The sequence below is a fragment of the Cyprinodon tularosa genome, unplaced genomic scaffold, assembly GCF_016077235.1.
Source record: "Cyprinodon tularosa strain WSP-4 unplaced genomic scaffold, ASM1607723v1 ctg32, whole genome shotgun sequence".
NCBI classification, from domain to species: Eukaryota; Metazoa; Chordata; class Actinopteri; order Cyprinodontiformes; family Cyprinodontidae; genus Cyprinodon; species Cyprinodon tularosa.
This window is the reverse complement of record NW_024039030.1, coordinates 2,201,459-2,222,500: the sequence shown is the minus strand read 5'-3', so window position 1 is coordinate 2,222,500 and position 21,042 is coordinate 2,201,459. Positions and strand designations below refer to the sequence as shown.

The window sequence follows — 21,042 nt, the reverse complement described above, 5'->3', positions numbered from 1 at the left end:
ACCGACGTCATATTGAACCCTATGGTTTAGGAACGGGATGTCACTTAAGCTCATATGTGAGTCAAGGCAGGTGAGCAAATACTTTTGGCAATATAGTGTATATATATATATATATATATGTGTATGTATATATATATATATATATGTGTATGTATATATATATATATATATATGTGTATGTATATATATATATATATATATATATGTATATGTATATATCAAAACATATAAACCAAAGCAAATTAACTTGGGGCTTATGGTTTTTAAATGCTCAGTTATTGGATCTACTTACAGGTATGTTAGAGAAAAGTAGCAAACAAAGTGCGATCTAAAGAGCAAAGGACTCAGCAGAGCAAATAGAGATATAGTTGAGAGTGAGTTTAATGCAGGGTTTGGACTGCAATAACTGAGAAGACTGACATGGTGTTTCACCTGAACAAGCCTTTGATCAAGCCTGCTGATTATTAGCCAGGGATCTTATGGTGACCATGACTTCAATGGGAGAGTCCATAAACAGGACTACAATCAACCGTGCACCCCATAAATTTGACCTTTTTATGGAGTAGTGGTAAGTCAAACATCATTGTCAGAAGACGGCTATAAAAACCGTTTGAAATTTACCACAAAACATGTAGGGTACTGCGAAGAAAGTGCATTGAGTAGCTAAAAAACAGCACTGCATGTCATCTTCTTTCCCTTGGTGAAACATGCTGATTGAATTGTAATGTTGGAAGGAAGGGTGGTTTTCTTTTGCAGGGGAGCTGGGTCTTTTCAGTTTGAAGACAGACGGAGCTAAATCTTGGAGGCCTCACCTTTTGAATTGGATGGTGCCCTAAACACACAGCCAGAGGTACTGTGTAATAGATTGGTTTAAATATAGCATAAATAGGTGATATAATGACCAAGTGAAAGTCCAGGACAAAATCTAAATAAGAATTTGAGTTTAAACCTAAAGGTATAGTGGTCGTTTTTTCCGGAAATGTAGGTAATAAAGTCCAGTTTGGATTAACTGCAATATTTTACCTTTGTTTAGCATGTGCATGCTTGAAAGCCTCAAATGCACATTTGATACACAGCTCTGTTTACTCTCTGCATCGCTGCATGACACTAACTCAGCAAAAAAAGGATATTTACATTACACCATGTCAGATTAACTACTGATTCGCAACTGAAACCGAATCTCACTGAAGACATAAAGACTAGGATTTTGTTTTTAAGTCTTTGCATGGTTTCACTGTAATGTTCTCCTTCAAACCTGTTCTCACTAATTGTTTAAACTTTGAGACATCGGGTCAGACAGGTCAAATCCGTGAAGCACAATAAGCTCCGCCATAGATGCTCTGTGCTGCTGTCTGCATCCAAATAGCCACTAATGACTCAGAAGCACACATTCACTTGCATGTTGTGGTGAATAATGAAGTTTGCAGCCTTGTGTTGCAATGTGAGAAATAATTTAAATTAGCCAACTTTTCACCACATGAAGATAAATTATTGATAACTTATATAATCTCTAAAGTATTGCCTGTCTTATGTTTTTGATGTTAAAAACTGATAGAGCAATAAATGCTGCAGGAACTTTATTTCATCTTTTTTTGCGAGTCTTTAAATATCACAAAGTGCCGAACTCCATGTAGCTGCTGGCTACAAAGTGCTTTGCATTTCTGAATCAATTTGGTTTGAAATGTCAACAGATCTTCATCCAAGATACGGTTTTGAATCAACACACAAATCAAACCTTGAGTTCGATTGATTCTGAATAGCAAGAGATGTGTGTTTTATCTCTGCTGTTTTTTTTTTCTACTTACATCAGCCAAAGAAATCATCAGTTATGCGACATAGAAAGCCAACCAGTAGATCTTGGATCCAAAATTGTTGAAATTATTTAAACCTCAGATAGATCTAGCAATCACTGTTACACAGTAGGACAGTCGGAGGGACTCCAGAGGAATGATTTAAGCACAAAAAAAAAAAAACTCACAGGTGGAAATGTATTAATATCTAGTATTTGTCATGTATGTATAATAGCAGTGCAGAAGGTTACTGCAGCCCTTGGAAAGAGCAGCTTAGTCTGCTGGAAAGCTTTTTCTAATGTAACTTTTTTTTAGGGACGAAGCACCAAATGAAGCAGAGCAGAGATGTTGTCTGAAGAGTCGATCACAATAGAAATGAGTGGATTTATCAAGTTATCTAACAGGAATTCCTGAAGCTGATATCAGTGAGACAAGTTTTAATCATAAGGACAAAGTCAGAAGCACTGCTGTACATTTAAAGCTCACATTAACTCTCAACTTTCTCAACTATTTTGCTAGGTTGTTAGTGTTATATTGTTTTTTTTACTTCTTTTTTTTCCAATTTAAAGCTACTTTAATCTTGGTGACCAACACCTTGCTAGTAATCATATTCTTTCAAAGAACAAGATGTTCCTAAATAGACAGTTTGACCTTTGTATGCTTAGAACTAAGATTCTTCAGTCAGAAAAAACGTGTCAGACGTCACTAGTGATGCTCAGAAACTATATTCTCAAGGTCGTTTTATGTTTTGTGCAGATTGGAACTGAAAACAATCATGATTGTGTTGAAAGTAGCAGTGAAGACTTAGAGAATAACTTTAGGACAGTTTATTTATTGTCAAATTGATTTATTCGTTTTTTTTCGAAGTTGGTATGTTTGGTGTGCTTTATTCTCCCATTACCATGCAAGTCTTCAATGATGGCATTGTGGGACGGCCCACAGCACAAACAATTCTGCTGTGCAACTTGCTTTAAAGTGGGAAGAAGACACTTCAGAGAGATGAACACATTTCTGACTGTAGAATATAGTGTGTGTGTGTGTTGGTTGTGCAGAGTAGTGTCACTACAGAGCCGTTTTGCAGAAGCACAGACCTACTACGCCTCCTAATCACGCTGTGCCTACTCTCGGCTTCTCTTTGTTGGAGTTTCTGCCTCTCCTTGCGATTTTAATGGAGATTGAGACAAAACTTAGGTCTCTCCAAAGTTCTCTGTCATGAAAACCAGTAGTAGGGCTGGACAATTATTTGCATTTGCAATATAACCACAATGTAAAAAAACAGTAGTTGCAGAGGCACTTTTTTTTTTTTGTGTCATGCTACATTTAAGAGTAGAAGTCCAACTTTCTCCCTCTAGCACTTCAGGTGGGTTTAATAGGTTGAAAGGCGGTTTGTCGTTACAGAAAAGATAGGACAGAGTTGCTGCTAGGGTGCAGATCCATGCATGTGAGCTAGAAGTTATAACTTCATGTGGTGGTAAAGTCACATGATTGTGTACTCTAGAAAAGAGGGCATTCAAGGCCATTAAAACATAGATACGATTGTGGTTTGTGCAAAGGAAAATCCAAACAAAATTGTAATCATAGCGTTGGTTGAAGATAACTGCAATTATTTTTTTGGAAAAACCGCACTGCTTGAGTAGTAGCTACCGCAAAACTTTGATTTAAATAGGGTGGCTCAGACCACTGTAACACCTTTGATCAAATGTGTGCGTATTCATAATAGGTCATCAGTGCTCCCAATAAAAGCATTGAAAATTTGCACTCAATATGTAGTTATTTCAGTCTCAAGTCTTTAGTAGCTTTACTTCCTGAATTTAAGTTTATCCAGCTCCAATCTAGTCTGAAAACCCTTCCTACCCCATGGAAGAAAAACACCACATCATGAAGCTGCAAGCACCACAATTCTCCAGAAATGTACTGTATCTATGATGATGCTCAGTGTTAACTTTGTCTCAATCTGACCAGAGCAGAGCGCCTTTATTCCTATGTTTACTCTGTTCCCTTCATGGTTTGTGGCAAACTTGAATTTGGTCCTCATAAGACTGTCTTTCCACAATGGGTTCCTTGTTGCTATTGTTCCATAAAGGCCAAATATGCTGCTTACATTACTCATCATTTCCCTGTCAACAGATTCTTCCTCCTGAGTCGTTAAGTGTGTGCAATCATAGCAAACATAAAGCTTACTTTATATAATCCGATTTAGACAGAATATATTGATATGTTAGAATACCTCTGCAAGGCACTCTGCACTTTTAGTTTGTTCGATTATGTGTCATAATGGAGCTAGTCAATAAGTCACAGTCACTTACTTGTAAATTGGTAAGAAATCATTCTGCACTGTGTGACCCTGACCTCGCAGCACCAACAGAAATAGCCCCAAAAGGGGAAAAAGTTGGTTCCCCCCACCTCCCTCTGACCACCCTGCTGATGGTCACATGTTCCTCCTCAGCATGACCCCCTTTTAGCTGTCCCCATCAGCTTTCACAGTTCAAGATAGATGTTCTGCATCAGGAGCCTGAACTGAAAAGAAGACAGAACCCAGGAACAGTGGGCAATGGTTTGTAGCTAAAAATCAATAAAGCTACTATGCAGCCAGCAAGTTGTTATTTCGGGATGATGAATCGATGCTTTTCTGCTGAGGCCATGCTGTTACAGTGATGGCCTACTTAATGTTTTTGTTTCTTCATTTTAGTGTCTGGATTATGTCCTGTGGATAGCAGAGGCTCAGAATAGCAAATCAGCAGAGCTCTAAATCAAATATTAAAGGATTCATGCAACACGTTATTCTTAGACTATTTTCTTTCCCCCTTCTTTTCACGCGTTTCTTTTGTCACGTTCCCTTAATTGAAAGTAAATTTGACTGATGCAGCAGAGATATACTGCAGAGCTGTAGTTATCAGTATGCATAACTATATTTGAATATGAACTGAAAAGGCTATTACAGCTCAATTTCATGCCCAGCAGGATGTCTGACACGTTCCTCTTTTTATAGAAATCAGACTGTCAGGAGTTTTTAACCATCTTACCTTCTCCCCTCTGTCGCTTCTCATTTTACCCTTAAAATGTGTTTTTTAACCCCCATCCAGCTCTATATAATTTCTTGTCTTCTGGTTGTACTCAGGTTACTTTATACTTGGTTAAATGTGATTAGGTAGAGTGGAGGTACTGTCACACACCCTAGGAACCACCTCATAATAAAGAATGTGGTATAAGAACACTATTATTCATAACCCTTGTTTGAATTATTGTTATTATAATTTTTTTTGCTGTTGTTGCTTTTTTTCATGCTGGCAGCACAAACCGCAATGTGTCTTATCGGCTTTTCTTGACCAACCCAAAACGGTATACATAAGAGGTTGGTTGAATGGCCCACTTAGTTTATTCTTTTTTTTTTTGCTGTAATCTAAAAAAAAGGGTTTTTGACCATTGGGATTTAACCCTCTTTACTTAAACAACAATGGATTAAATTCTGTGCAGTTAAATTGAAACAGTGCTACCAAATAATTAGAGTCCACCTCTGTATCCTTTTATCCAATAATCAGGCTGTTCTAGAAGATGCTCTGATCAAATGATACCAAAATGTAATTATTTGGCCTGCATGCAAATTAGCTTTTGTGAAATCAACCTGTTTAGACAATCTGTAGTCTTATGTATGGTGGTGGCAGCATCAGGCATTTGGGATGCTTTTCTACAGCAGAGACTGTGATGCTGGTCAGATTTGATGGGAAGGTGAATCGAGCTAAGCAAAAGTCTAATCCTGAGGGAGAAGAAAATGCTGCAGGAAGCAGCAAGAATCTTTTCCCTTTGTAATACAATACTGATAATAAATCTTTTACTTTTATGAACTTTAACTTTCTTCTTACTCTGTTGGTTTAATGGGCTGTCACTTTGCCTGTTATTTCCAGGTTTAGCACGCCTGAAGGCCACTGGCATCACTAGATTGTCACAAAATGAAACCGTTCCCACTCTTGTTGTTGAATCTGAGAGGAGACCACTTTGTCCCAGCAGAATGAGAAGTCATGGAGTTACCTTTAAAGATCAGCTATGCAAAACAATCTAGAAATAAATCAACATTTCTTAAATTCAGTGTATTTACCCTTAATTTAAGTAGGTAAATAAGATAACTTAAATAATATGCACTTCAAATAAGACATTTTTTCTTATTTCAAATGGGAACAGTCATGTCCTATTGGCATTGTCTAATTTATTCCTCAGTTCAAGAATAAATGCACTTATTTTAAGAAAAAATGATTTTGACTTTTTTTCCAAATTACTACATGTCAGCAGAGAGACTTGAATTTGTTTTGCCTTTAAGCAGACATTATCTTTTCCCTAGTTATTGCCAGAGCTTATTGCTGATTTTGGTCTTTTATTCCATCTTCTATCCGGCTGTTGAATATAGAGGTTGATTTTTGTGTGAGTGTTTCTGCCTATTGGTACTCACCAACAGGACAAATCAATATGTCTGAACCGATCTGTTGCCATTTTTAGATGTTCAACATGAATGTTGCAAAAATACATCCAGTGCTACAATGGTGCATATAATTTAGATTTCCAAAGGATTTCAGCATGTCATCTTACATGGGCCCAATATAATAGTAACTCCTGTCACACTGTACAATAGAAGAGGCCTGACTGCACTACCTGCTGCTTCAGCAAAATCATGTCAGGCAAACCTAATGGATATTTCAGTCAAACAAAAAGCAGACACTAATGTTGGGCTTCTAATTCCCTCATTATTGGGCTTAAAAGAGGGAATGAAGGATGATTGAAAGACTCCTGGCTGGGCTGGTCACAGAGGCTGCACTGCATGTTTTTTTGTTTCCAGAAAATTTCTGGCGCAGCTTGACATTTGTAGTTGGTCATCTTTGGTCAGGAGGAAATCAGTAGTCAGTACATCTGTCATAATCACAGACAGGCTCAAAAGCAGAATGAAAATAATTTTCTTTTATGCCAAAAGGCTTTAGATTGAATAAAACCAACCCAGTGTGAACTTTGCATAAATTAAAGCATATTCATTTGTTAAGAAAAACCCTGTCAAAGTCCAGACCAAGGCAAGGCCTGCAAATAAATGTTCTCAAAAGCTATTTGAATCTGAATGAGCTTGAGCTGTTTTTGAAAGAAAAATGGTAAACAAGAAAAAAAATAGATTGGCTAGGCTTGTTGATGCATATTGAAGGACTTGCCTTTGTAGATGGATGGGGGGTGGGGAGGTTGTGTAACACAAACACATTTTTATTTTGCAAAGATAAAAGATGACCTTTAATTACTTTCCAATCTCATCATTATTACTTGGCACAGTCCTCTGTTGTGGAAAATTAAATCTATAGGATGTATTAAGGTCTGCAGTTATAATATAACACAATATGAAAAGGGTGTAAATACTTTAAGTAGCCCTACCCCTAAAAGTTCTTTTTTTTTTCATCAGATTGTCAAATATTCCAAGATGTTGTTTCTATAGAAACCTTCAAGTTAGCCATTCTGGGTTATCCAGGGCTTTTTAAGGGCAGAAACCAGACAGGAAAGTCCTCCAGCCCCCGTAAACTCCAAATCGCACCACATGTGGTTATAGATCCAGTTTATTTAGTCCTTATTGACTTTGACAAATGCAACAAACACAAAGGTTCTTCTCTATAATCCCACTCTTCCTTTATCTTTTAGTTATAAAAAAACCTCTGCCGTCCTGCTGCTCTGGAAGGTCATTATGTTTTAGTTGTAGGCTGGTGCATCAGCCTGCAATCTTAACCTTTTTTTCCCCTCACTTTTGTCTAAAATAGCCTCTTGTATGCTTGTTTTCAGATTGCTGGTCACATTTCTGCTGTAAATGTGAGCCACATAAATGTGATGTTTTAAATTAGACTGGCTGCAACAACCTTTTGGCTAAGAGATAACATCAGCTTTTCATTTGCTTGGTGTTGCCTCATAATTCATCCTAGTTATTGCCTGAATTTGATTTCAGCGTTCCTTCGCCAACTGCAGCATGTAGTTTACTCTTTATTAAGCAGGATAAAATTGTCCAATCAGATATTGGGTTCTGTGGATATTTTGCTTTGAGCACAAACACATCAGCTTGTAAATAGAATAATGGTTAAATGAAAAATACCAATATTGAAGGTGGCTAGTTTGTTAATGTGTTAATTCATTGAACAGTACATTTAATGAGGTTTATTTATATGCGGTCCTGTTAGAAAAACAAACAATGATATATTCTACTGGGATTTTATACGACAGCCACTTTGCCCAGTAGTGAGCAAAGTGGCTGAAGCTTCCTTTACCTTAATACCCTTAAATACATTTATTTTTAATTTTGACAAACTTAATTAAGAAGCTAAGTAATAATTGAACCTTTAATTTCTCACGGCAACATAAGGAGGCAGCATTATTCCTACTTAGGCTTCACAGTTCTTGGAAACCATACAAAGAAATGTTTTGCACAGATAGTCTGTCAAGACCAAGCTGCAAAAATGTAAACAAAAATAGCTGCAAAAACAGAATTATGTTATCTTCTTTCTGCATCTTTGAAAGTGAGACCAGTTCCTCTGTTTTTGCAGATTATGTATTGACTTAAAAATATTTTATATTTACAGGGGAAGAAAATCGTTGGTCCCAAATATACTAAATTAAGTGTTCCCAAAAGGTGCAGGATTTAAAAGAAATGTTCCCATCCTTTAAGTAAAACACCTGCCTCACATTGCTGTATAGAACTACAAAAAGCTCTTTCCTTAACATGGATTAATTGATATTAATGATTCAAATTAAAGCAGGTTGTGCGCTGCTGAGGAGTTCTAAAATGTCTTTTTAAATCCTTGTAAAGAATGCGCCTCAAAGTTCTCCAGATCACTGCAGCGGGTGTATTTTTGACCCCGGACTGAAAAGGCTCTGACGTGGCCACGCCTGCAGATCTGCAGTTAAGTCTGTATTTGGTGACAAAAGCTGTTTAAGGAGCTTGGAGAAAGTAAAGTGGTGCTCAGCTCATTATCCAATTGAAAGGTCCTCAGATGCCTCCAGCATCGAAGCAGACGCAAAAATACTCTCTCCCTCATAAAAGTCAGAATGTTTCATATTTGATTAAATTGTTCTCTTGGAAATATCAATGGTTTTTAGAGAACTAAGGTGGGAACCATAAGATGAAGGAGTAAATCTTATTTAGTTATCTAATTTTGCTGCATTACCTTTTAAGAAAATATATTATAAAAACAAATGATAAAAAATTAGATAAGCATTAGTTTGCCTATCTATCCTAATTTTTGCAGCTTTTGCAATTTTCTGCTACTATCTCTACTGGGATATTTCCTACAACTTGGCTTCAGTTCGTATCCTAAAGGAATTTCTGTATATTTTTTGGTTATTTATCAATAAAGTAATCGTCTACAATATACTAATCCTCAGCTGTGACTAAATGAGGTCACGTGACTCCAATAAAAAATGTCTACCACTTGGAGGTTGCTCAGAGTTATTTTAGTTAGATCAGGGTCATATTCTTTAATGTTCCGGTGGTTCAGAACCTGAAGCACTTCCAAGCTTTAAAAACAAACACTTTGTTCTTTAAACTTTATAGCTATAACTTAAGATAAGACTATTAAGACATAAGACATGAAGACATTTTTAAGGATTAACCTGTCTCTTTCATGATAAGCCACACGGATTATTTACTGACTGTTTTTATTTGAATTTAAATCGTTATTTACAGTATTTCTACAAACTCTATTTTTTAGGGCTATTAAGCTGTTTCAAAGAAATGCTCCATTGTTGGAATACAGTTAGACATGCAGATCAGATTTTTGAATCTTTCAGGAGATGATTTAACTCAGTAATTCATTTGTGCAAATTGGGCTTTACTTAGTTCTTCATTATTTTTGTAATGGCCTAATGCCAAATAGGTTGATAAACCGCGAGAATTGATTAGAAATTAATTTATAAAAAAAAAATAGAACCAATAACATTAAAGCTTTTTACTTTCAGCCTAAAACCGCCTTTATTTTACATTTTGCCAGCTTTATAATAGCAGATGGCATCTATTAGTGTCCACCCAGCTAGCCTTCTTAGCATTACAAAAGGAGAATTTCCCACACCTAGTACAAGTCAACAGGACTTGTTTTTTTAGTATTTTTTTAAGTGAGATAAGAGAGCCATCCTTAGGTTTGTTCCTTTTTCCACCGAAAGCTGGTTTAATTGCATGCGATCCAGCTGCTGCTTTTGATCCATATTTTCATGATCTTGGTATACTATAGCGTTACAGTATGTAATCTTTGTCGTCTCTATTTACAGCTGTAGCTTTGTCATCTCAGCCTCAGTCCTGACATGCCCAAAACCGACTGCTATCCATTTGTGATCCTGACCCGGCATAGACTACATACTACAGGGTTTGTCCAGACATTGGGCTTAAAGGCATCACAAAGATGCTTTATGATGCTTTATGGCCTAGTAATGTCCACATGCTGCTCCGCCTTCAACGTATTGAGCAATACACTTAAAGGGTTAAGTCTTTACAAAAGCTGGGACTCACTGCTTCTTAGTTCTTGAAGAAAAAGTGCCATTTGAAAACAGTTTCAAGCATAATTCATTTTAAGTGAGACCAGGATGGAGCATTTAGCAGGATGTTGTGAAATCAGTTCTTTAATTTTGCACTGAGTGCAATGGATAAACATAGTATGTTGGATGAATAATGTATATTGGTCTAGGTAACAGATAATTGACAGTTTTACCAGTGAAGTTGGGTACAGCTGATGGGAAAGGAAAAGTATAAATCTGGGCATGAGATATTTACATGCTTGAATTTCAGGAATCACACGGATTATCAAACATCTCTCTGTATAAAATGGTTAAAAAAAAGGAAATAAGGAGGTAATTTAAAATATTAACCTTATATATGTTCTGTTTCACACCTAAAGGTTACCCAGTAATGCTGTTTTTTCATTGTGTTCATGGGAAATCTGTCTCTTACACTTTTTGTGGTCTTTGTTTATTAGCTTAATCTTGTGAAACAATCTGGTGACTCGCAGCCTTATAAAAAGGATGACTTGGTATGTTTATTGGTAGACTTTGGCTTTAATAGCCTGCCATGTCAGCGTAAGATTGGGTTGGTTCATCCTTGGGCGCAGCTGTGAGGAGGATGTGTGAAATGAATTGCCTCCCCAGTCAGCTTTGCTCCACCTTGCAGGCTGGAGATTGGTGGCGGTGGGAGTAACAGCATCTGTGATTGGCGGGCATCCTCAGCCATTCATCTCATCATTAGGTGGCTGTCTCCTTTGTTGTAAACCAGGAGGGGGATTCATTGCGCAGCAAGCTGTGTTATTGTGTGTGGTGGTCTGGGACGGGCTTACTCAGGGTTATCAGGAGGCTGTTTAGGGTTCAGCTCAGTGCTCAGATCAGAGTGTCTATTTAAAACCACCTCCTCCCTCTCTTGAATGATTCAACAGCAGTATGCCCCTCCCCCCTCCACAGCTCCCATCAAGATCAGCTGGAGGAAGTGGTGGCTCAGCCAATGAGATTACAGTGGCAGACCTACACTGTTTGTTCCTGTGTGTGTTTCTAGAGCTGAAGGGAGGACAAGCCTGGACACACAGCAGCAGCAGATCCGTATTTATGTGTTTGAAAAAAAAATGTAGGGCAGCAGCTTGCTCTGTTTCTGCCTGCTGCATCTCTCTTCCTATCTTACTCCACTCCTTTGTTTCTGCTCAGTGACGGCTGACGCTGTTGTCGCAGCTCTACTTCCGTATATTCAAGGCTTGGCTCTCTTGGTTTCTCTGGAATCTACTGTTTCGATCTGGATTCACCTCAAGGATTTACAGAAGGGGCATGTAAGACCCCTGATCGGCAATCATCTGTGTGAGAGTGTGTGTGTTGCTGTATGTGGGTGGGTGTGAGAGTCGGGTGACTCAAATATCCAGCAATGCATTCCTGTTGGAAAATGAAGATTCAGGTAATTATTGTTGTTTTTATTGCTGTTGTTTCTGTTTCTGATTCTTATTGTTATTTTGTTCTTCACGTTAAAATGTGTGATGTTTAGAGGTGGTGAATGCTTATTGGGATTTTCTTTCTCTGGTTTTTATGTATAGGCCTTCAGTCTCTATGGAAAACACAAAGCCTTTGGATGCATTGTTATTCTTTGTATATGTCAGTTTATGTCAGAGAGGAGCTAATTAAGAGTCCAAGTCTGTGACCAGAGATGGCCCATCTGCTCCTTTGTGGTGGTGTAGGTGCGTTGTTTGCTTCCCTAGTCTAGATTTTTTATGCACATTCATTGCAGAGGAGGTTTGTTTGTACAGTCTAAGAAGCATATGCATCCTCTCTAATGTGAAAGGTTGACCCACTTTCTGCTTGCTGCCCTTTTGTTAAGAATGAGAGGGGGTTTGCAGCTTACAGCTTCATGTCCAGTGTAAAACATCACAAAAATACAGCTTTAAAATTCAGTAAACAAGAACCCACAAACCCACTCAGCCCTGCAGGAGTATGACCTGTTCATTCTCCATTTCCCTGGTGTTAAACTGTACTTATATGACAATGGATTAAGAGGCTGGAGCTCTAACTGCAAACCGATGCTCCAGACAAAACCAGTGACCTCAGTAGCAGAGCAGCCAGACATGTAAAATACTTTGTGGCTTTCACTGCACTGCTAAGCATGTCACATCATCTACTGATGAACCAAATCGCAGAGCTTTGTTTCAAATCGGCAGCTGTTTGGCTGGGTGGATGGGGGGGATTAGTGAAGTCACATGTCGGTGCCAGAGATTAAAGCTGTTGAACATTGGAGATGAGGAAACAGCCGAAGACGAAGATATGACTCTAGGTAGCAAACTATTCCCATTTTGAAGACCACAAACTTGACTGTATTTCATAGAGAAGATGTGAACCTTCAGTGTGTAAGGTGCATTCTGATAGAAAACGCTGCTTGGCTTTCAAATCTCTTTTCATGAAAATCTATAAAGTGGTGGGTATTGGAGTCAGTTATATTTTAAGTTTGGACTTTGACTAGGCCATTCTAATCCATCAATAGCGTATAGATGCTGCTCGGGCTGTAGTAAAATTTTCCATCAGTCTCCAGGCTTTGTTGCCTTTGACAGCTTTCGTTACAGGATTGTCTTGTTTTTGGATCCATCCATCTTCCTTTCATTCATGTGGAAACACATTCCATACATTTCAACTGCATAATGCTGCCAGACTTACGAGTCACCGTAGGCCTGGTAATGTCGTGCCGTGTTGATTTTCTGGTCCCATATTGCTATGCTATGAAGGCCAAAGGGACAACCTCTCAGGTCCTCCATGATGCATTTGTTTTCTTTGGTTAGTTTGGGGCATATAAGCTCATTAAAATGCATGTAGTTTTGTTGATTAGTATCACTGAATGTTTAAAGACAAAGTATCCATTATTGCAAGGCCAATGTATTGAACCTGGATGTTTGAAGGTATGAACTGTTGACCCTCCAGCCAGGTTTACGTTTGCTCTTCTGCGCTTCTTGGAGGCTATGAATATAGTAAGCACAGTAATGCAGCCATTAGTCAGATTTGTGCTGGATTGCTGATCTCTTTCTTGACTTTGTCATCCAAGTCATAATTAACAAGGGATTGAAACTGACAGTTTTGCTAATGAGGAAATGAGACTTTATTGCGGATATTGAAAACTCTTTCCACAGATCTTTGGGTGTATTTAGTCCTTTTTTTTGTACCCACCCTTCTCCCATTTCTCTCTCCTATATTTCACTTCTCCTAAAACATAATGTACACCCCTTATGAAAATTCACTCCTGATCGTCCTTGTTCCTCTGATTGGTCGTTGAAGAATAGTTTAGTAATGCATTTCTGAGAACCTTTGTGGAAAACATCTGCAATGATCTAAAGCTGACTGTCACCATCTCAACTTTACCACATCCTGTTTGGACATACTGATGTAATTATTGCGAAGATGAAGAGGGGGGGGATTGTCTGTGGAAGAGATGGAACAGGAGGAGAGGAAGGTGGTAGTAGGAAAACCACAATCATACATCCTGCCAAGGATCACACAGACATTCTTATTCATGCAGAAACATCTTCTCCCAGGACTTTTTTATCTCAGGATGGTGTGGTTTCATGATACCAACTGCATATGACCGCTGTAGGGCTACATATTGTAATTGTTAAAGTGGAATACCATTTCTTAGAAGAAATTATCTTTTAACAGATGTAGAGTTCCTTTATTGAGAACCAGCACCTAAACATGGGTTGCATTTCCACATTTGTCTGCAAATAGTGAATTTACAGTTTAGACATTCAAATTCATTTCCCTTCAAGCACAGCATTTGCTATTTAAAAAAATGCATTTTAAGTTTTTTATTAAATTTTAAACTTCTGAGGTCACTCAGGCTTTTCACAGTGTTGAGGTATCTCATCTGGTTCTGTTCTGCTGCTCAGCTGCAATACAGAAATTGGTCTGCATTTCCTCCTAAACTGACCGCTGGAGGACGACACAAACGGAAAGCCACAGAAAAGGTCCCTGTAGGCGCCTTTTATTCTGGATTGCTGTTATCTGTAACTTGTGCTCCATAAGGAGACAAAACTGCTGAATATCTTGTATCTCTGTGGGCATTTTTGTCCATATCAGCTGTATTTTCTAGTAAGCTGTATGTTTGTGTCAGATTTCTTTGCATGCTGATGGTTAGTAAGGGGTGACCTATTTTATTCTTTTAGATCAGACACTGAGTAAAGTCTGGTACAAATCATAAGCTTTACCCAGTTTCCCCTCTGCAGTTTGGCCCAGTTTTTTAGGGTTGTTTTCTTAACCAAAAGTTTGATTTAATTTAAAATGAAGTAGATTTGTTCCCCTCACTGCAGGGGAAGCTCTGAAGGTTAGTTTCCTTTAAACAGGCCCGGCAGGAAATATGCTGACAGCATATTTAGTCACAGTTCACACCCTTCATAAGGATATTATCAGGAAACTTAGGGAAAAACAAATTCCTTTTACATAGGGAAGCATCTGAAACTTTCAAATCTGTGTGGTTAATTTTTGTCACCATTTCAGATCTCTAGATTAAATGGAGCATATTTGATCTTGGACTTGTTATGGTTGTAGTGGACAATCAAATTTTTACTCAACATGATTTTTTGATTTGATTTTAATTTGAATGTGCAGCAAAGGATGCAAACGATTTAAGTCTAGGACAGATATTCACCTTCCGGCATGATGATTCTAAACATACAGCCTGGGCTCTGTGAGCTGCAGTGGTTTATGCCTAAATTGAATCCTGAATATGGTGTTGGCTGCATCATGCTGTTGGGAAGAAAATCTGTTGTAAATTGTGAATTAGGTAAAACTGGAATGGAGATTCACCCTTCAACAGAGTAATGTGCCTAAACATCTATAGCTACAAGAGGAAATGCTCAAATCTAAGCATTGTAATGTTCTAGTAAAGCTAGTAAAGCCTAGTAAAGGTCCAATAAATACAATAAAATAAAATGCATATAGCTTGTGCTGTCTCCTCCAAACCGTTTCCTCTGATTTATCTTTATATTTTGCACCATAGATGTCCTAGTTGATGTTGTGGATGAACTATAACTGTGTGAATTACTTTTATTAGGTTGTTTTTTTATGTTGCTTCTGTTGAATGAGGCACGGCGGCTTGAATAAGCCTCTCAAACGCAGTTATACGTTTTCTTGTCATATTTACTGACAGAACTTATTTGACAGAGTAATGAACTATGTTAACAAAAAAAAAAAAACTTTAATTGTAAATTCCTTTAACTCACACCTCATTATCACTGTCTGAGGAGATATCCTGCCTTTGACTTTTTCTTTCTTTACTACATTCCTCCTACACCCTCCTCATCTTGTTAAGCTCTCACTTAAGGAATTACGGTAAATCCGTGTCTCTATTTAGCAAAGAAAATACCACAAAACATCTCCCAGTCTGGAAAACTAGATGCTTATTATGCTGTCTGTTAGAGGTCTGGATGCAGCTTGTAGACATTCCTGCTGAACATAGTTCTCTGTTGGGATTGAGGCAATGTTTAACAAGACCTTTTTGCTGTTCAAAGTCTGTTTTTTTCCTTGGACGGTTTTAAAACAGAGGCTCACTGACTTATGTATCTAAACTGCCACTCCTCCTAGCTTGATGCTTGTTGTAATATTAATAATCTGTTACAACTCCTCAAATCATATTTAAGTGGCTAAATGTTTTTTTTTTCCCTGCTTTTCCTTTCATTGTACCACAGCAACAAATGAGAAGTAACTGTTTATTCATAGTAAGAAAAGGAGGCTTCAACTGTCATATTTTCCAAGATGATCCCCATCAATCCTCGGCTCTAAAGAACAGATGAAACAAGCCTGGGCAAGTTCCAGTTCAGGCGCAAAGATACTCTAAAAAAGTTAGTCTTGAAAACAGCAAAAGCATAAACACAGAAGCTTTGATATGTTTTTGCATCATTGGAATGTCTTTCCTCATTTATTTAAGGAAAATCTACCTATTTTTGTGTTTATTATTTAAATTGTTCCATTTTCCTTTATTCTTTATGCAATCTATTAAATTGTAACAGCTTTTTTTAAAGAAAAAAACTGTTGCTGCTGTAAGCAGGCTCAGTCTGAGACTTAGATTCTGAGAATTCTGAACACTCATGTCGTATGTAAATTATCTACAATAAAGTGACCAGAAACCCACAATATGTGCAGTAAAATTCACTTTTAAGGATCTAAATGGAGCATCAAAATTGATTGGTATAAATTGGATTTCGTCTAATTCTAATATAGGATAGGTCTTGTAAACATTCCATTTAGTTTTCATGATTAGCGATACAAATTCTGTTATATTTAAATGTGTGGACTATGATTTTACTAATGGATTCAGAGTTCTGAAAAGATATTTCACATTTTGCACTTCTGCTTTAAATAAGTTTCAGTTTAGTTAATTTAAATAGCAGCAAATTGTAACACATGTCAGCTTGATGCTCCTCACTAGGTAAAATGATGCAACGCTGTTATATGGACTCCAAATATGTGCCAATTCAGCTCCTATAACCTAATTTTCCCACTGCAGCTAAATAGTATAGTAAAATCTAGTTAAAATTCAATGCTTAACACTTGGATCCAAACTGAAGTATATTAAAGAGACATTAGGAGGTTTTCTAATGATACTGCCACCTGTTTCTTCGGACTATCCACAAAACCTATTTAAATATAACACTTCAATTGTTTGCTAGTTTGGACAGATTTAACATGAACATGGTAGACATCTCATGTGCAGAAAACTCAGGGAAACTGGGCTACAGGCTTATAAAGGCAATAAATAAAAATGCCATTTTAAAGATATTTATTTTTCAGTAAAACCTGTTTGCATGCAAGTGATTCATTAGTGCATTCAGCAGCAATGCCTTGAGGGCTCATAAGGATCCCTCCCTTGTTACACTTTTTTTTTGTTTTTTGTTTTTTTCAAATGTGACCTGTGTAACATTTGTCATCATTGCATCAGAATAATGAGTATCAGGGTTAAAATACCTGAACTGGTCTATCCCCAGTCTTCACACAAAATGTAGACATATATCATTACTGGCTTGCAAATCCCACTGTTTTCCCACTTGCAGCTAGAAAAACACCGTTCCCAGCTCTGATTTCCAAGACGGCTCAGATACAGCATACAGTAGGCAACTTCACAGATGTCTGTTTAATGATAAAATCTTCATCTAATATTATCTGATGGAATTTGAGTGGTAAATGGGAGGGGGGCTCTTCACATTGTAAAAATATGAAGAGATTTATTTTCTTCTTCAAAGTAAATAAAGAGTCAAAGAACAAAGAAACCAACTAACAAAAAGACTCAGAGCTGAATATGATCATTCTACAAGATTACAGCCTGTCAAACATTAGCACCAAGTCATCAAAATAATGCATGAGCCAATTAGGTAACCTTGTTTGGTGCAGAGAAAGTGGCTCTTAGAGCTTGAAGTTTAGAAAACTCAAATGTGTTTTTTTTTTTAATCTGTTTGAAAGACGAAACTCTATGTTGTGTTCAGAGTTTCTGGTCTGATCACTGCTATCTAAAACATTACACATGTGGCCTTGTTATTTCATGTTGTCAAATTCCCTTGCTTTTTCACTTTTGACAGATAATACATGACTAAGATATGGTACCATCAGTGTCGTGTATATCTTTGTTGATCTTTTTAAACCTTGATTGCGATACCTCTGGAATCTGGGTTCCATGTCAGTCTTTTTTTATTGATGTTTCTGAACAAATTGTATCCTGGGAGAGCTGTACATGGCACCTTATGGAAATGAAATTGATCATGTTGTCAAGGTGAAGCAAAAGAAATGGAGAATAATACTTAAATTCTGAAGTAGTGACAAAAAAATGCAACATCTTGGAGCAGATTTACTCTCTCAAGCAAATTAGTGAATGGGAGTAGGAAGGTTCTCTTTTAAATACTTTTATCTTAGATGTGTTTATTTAAATCAAATGTGTTGGCTTAGGGGCAGATAGATTTGTTGACATCAGAATGGGAGAGGATGCTTATAAGTCAGCTAAATACTAATATAGAAATAGTTTGACTTACCTAACAGCCATCTTTCATCAGTCTACCTTTTTGGCTCTTGCAAATCTGTAAGCACATTTTTTTCCCTATAAAACTCGACAGTTACACATGCAGTGCAGTCATCTATTGTTATATTTTAGATCTTTTCATAGCTGAAAACTATACTGGATAATAGGTTATGATGTAACCTTTAAAACAAATTGCATGCATGGAGTAAAACTGAAAGGTTTTGTACAAAACTCTAGACCCGAGTTCTCAAGCTTTAAGTAATGAAAGAGCCGACAATAAACTGAGCATTCAGATCGTTGTTTTTGTTGTGAGTGCTTCATTTGATTACTATTTTCTCTGCATTATGCTCCTAGAAATAAAATCTGTTTTGTAAACCTTAGCAGCTGTTTCAAAGAAGACTTATCCCTCTATTCAAGAACTGACTTGGTTAATTGCAGCCATGATAAACACTAACAGGAAAGAAAATAGTCAAACTTTAGTCCATGGTAGAGCAAAACCTTTTGTTGGTTAGAAACCGGATCTTTAAAGATAGAGATATTATTTTTGGCATGAAGCCTCAGGCTTGCAGCTGACGTTTTTAGTTGAGTCAGCAGAGCAGCAGCGAATTATATTCATGCTAATTTTTCTAACAGCATGTTTGATGTTAGAAAAGTCTTCTGCTATAACCAGATCACCTCAAGAAAATGAAAGGTCACTAGAGAAGATGACAGGATTGTATTTAACCAAGCTTGAACCAGAAATGGAGTGCCCCTTTTCTCCCAGTAAGACCAGATGTTTGTGGTATAGCAGTTTAATGGGCAAACATTTATGTCTGTTTGGATGACAAAGTTAATTTTGAATCTTGCAGGTATGTTTATAGGTCCTTTGAGCAGCCTGTATTTTGCAGTGTTTACATGTCCCCATGCATTAAGTAAAACAAAAACATTGGGTTGAAGGATGGAGAAACCTGGCACTAGTTTCTGTCTTATTACCATGGCAAATTGGCAACATTGAGTGAGAACCGTCAGCAGATTATTATACCATTACACTTATTATACCATTTAGGCTTTGGCAGGGCAACTTTATAAAGCAACCCTTTTGCCATCAATTACAGTGAGGAAAATAAGTATTTGAACAAAGTGCTATTTTGCAAGTTTCCCACTTACAAATCATGGAGGAGTCTGAAATTACCATCCTAGGTGCATGTCCATTGTAAGAGACATTATCTAAAAAGAAAAAAAAATCCAGAAATCGCAATATATGATTTTTAACCATTTATTTGTATGACAGTTGCAAATAAGTATTTGAACACCTGTCTATCAGCTAGAATTCTGACCCCCAAAGACCTCCTAGTCTTCCTTCAAAATGTCCACCTCCACTCCGTTTATTATGCTAAATTAGATACACCTATTTGAGGTTGTTAGCTACATAAAGACACCTGTTCATCCCATGGCCAAGACCAAAGAGTTGTCAAAGACAATTGAGGAGAAATTGTGGTGGTAGCATCATGCTTTAGGGGTGTTTTTCTGCACATAGGACACGGCGAGGATGACTGGGGCCATATATTGCGAGATTTTGGGGAACAACCTCTTTCCCTCAGTTAGAACATTGAACATGGGTCGAGGCTGGGTCATCCAACATGACAATGACCTGAAGCACACAGCCAAGATTACCAAGGAGTGGTTTGGAAGAAGCATATCAAGGTTCTGGCATGACCTAGACTCTCGACCTAAACCCAATAGAGAATCTTTGGAGGGAGCTCAAACTTCTTTCACAGCCACACCCAAGAAACCTGACTGATCTAGAGAAGATCTGTGTGGAGGAGTGGGTCAAAATCCCTCCTGCATTGTGTACAAGCCTGGTGAAAAGCTACAGGAAACATTTGACCTCTGTACTTGCAAACAAAGGCTACTGAACCAAATATTAACATTGATTTTTCTCAGGTGTTCTAATACTTATTTGCAGTATCATACATATAAATAGTTTAAAATAAAATCATACATGGGGATTTCTGGAATTTCTTTTTAGCTTATGTCTCTCACAGTGGACATGCACCTACAATGACAATTTCAGATTTCTAAGTGGGAGAACTTGAAAAATAGCATGGTGTTCAGGTGCTTATTTTCCTCGCTGTAGCATAAAAAGGAGTCACATTCTAAATGAAAGGATCATCTTATGAACTTGTGTGAAAATCTTTCAAGACGGCTTCAGAATTGTTGTGAATCAGTTAAAGTGTTTAACTTCTCTATACTAATCGATGCATTTACTGTATATGACATACAGAGGAACCAAACAAGTTCCTGCCTGCACATAAACAAGTGGGGATATTAATGACATGGGTTCCTGTTCGAGTGGCAAAGCCTTGAAAAACATGTTTTTACTTGGGTGTTTACTTGGGTGTTTCCTGGAGCGAAGTGTGGGAAAAGGAAATAAACCTGATAAAAAGTTTTTTTTTTTCTTTGCCATCTCCCTCATAATTATGTTTACACCTTAACATAGTTGCTGTAATGCCAGCTTTTACATTGTTTACTCCACCAAGCTTCATTGGTTTAAGAAAAGGATGATAGAATGGCTTTAAAAAAAGAGAGATTTTTAGCAACAAACCTCTAGAATAACAGTTCTTTTGTTTATTATTAGTTTATTTTTTTTGCTGTTTTATGTAATCACTGCCTATTGATTTTTTATTTTATTTTTTACTGTTAGAGGTTGACATATTTGAAAAAATAAATAAATACATGCAATGAAATAATCATGAATTGTGGTATTTACACAAT

The 21,042-nt window shown here is 37.3% G+C and overlaps 1 protein-coding gene across 5 annotated transcripts in view; it reads left to right on the top strand.

Moving 5' to 3' along the window:
- The window catches only part of march8 (membrane-associated ring finger (C3HC4) 8), a 102,237-nt gene that overhangs the window by 53,492 nt on the left and 27,703 nt on the right, over positions 1-21,042 (top strand). The window contains exons 1-2 of one of the 5 annotated variants that reach the window (XM_038292978.1): positions 11,077-11,391; positions 11,469-11,709. The exons of the other annotated variants lie outside the window; for them this stretch is intronic. Of the exons in view, the coding sequence (XP_038148906.1) occupies positions 11,680-11,709 (30 nt within the window). The 5' untranslated portion in view covers positions 11,077-11,391; positions 11,469-11,679. Of the gene's footprint in view, positions 1-11,076; positions 11,392-11,468; positions 11,710-21,042 lie in introns of those variants that run through there. 5 annotated transcript variants of the gene reach the window in all.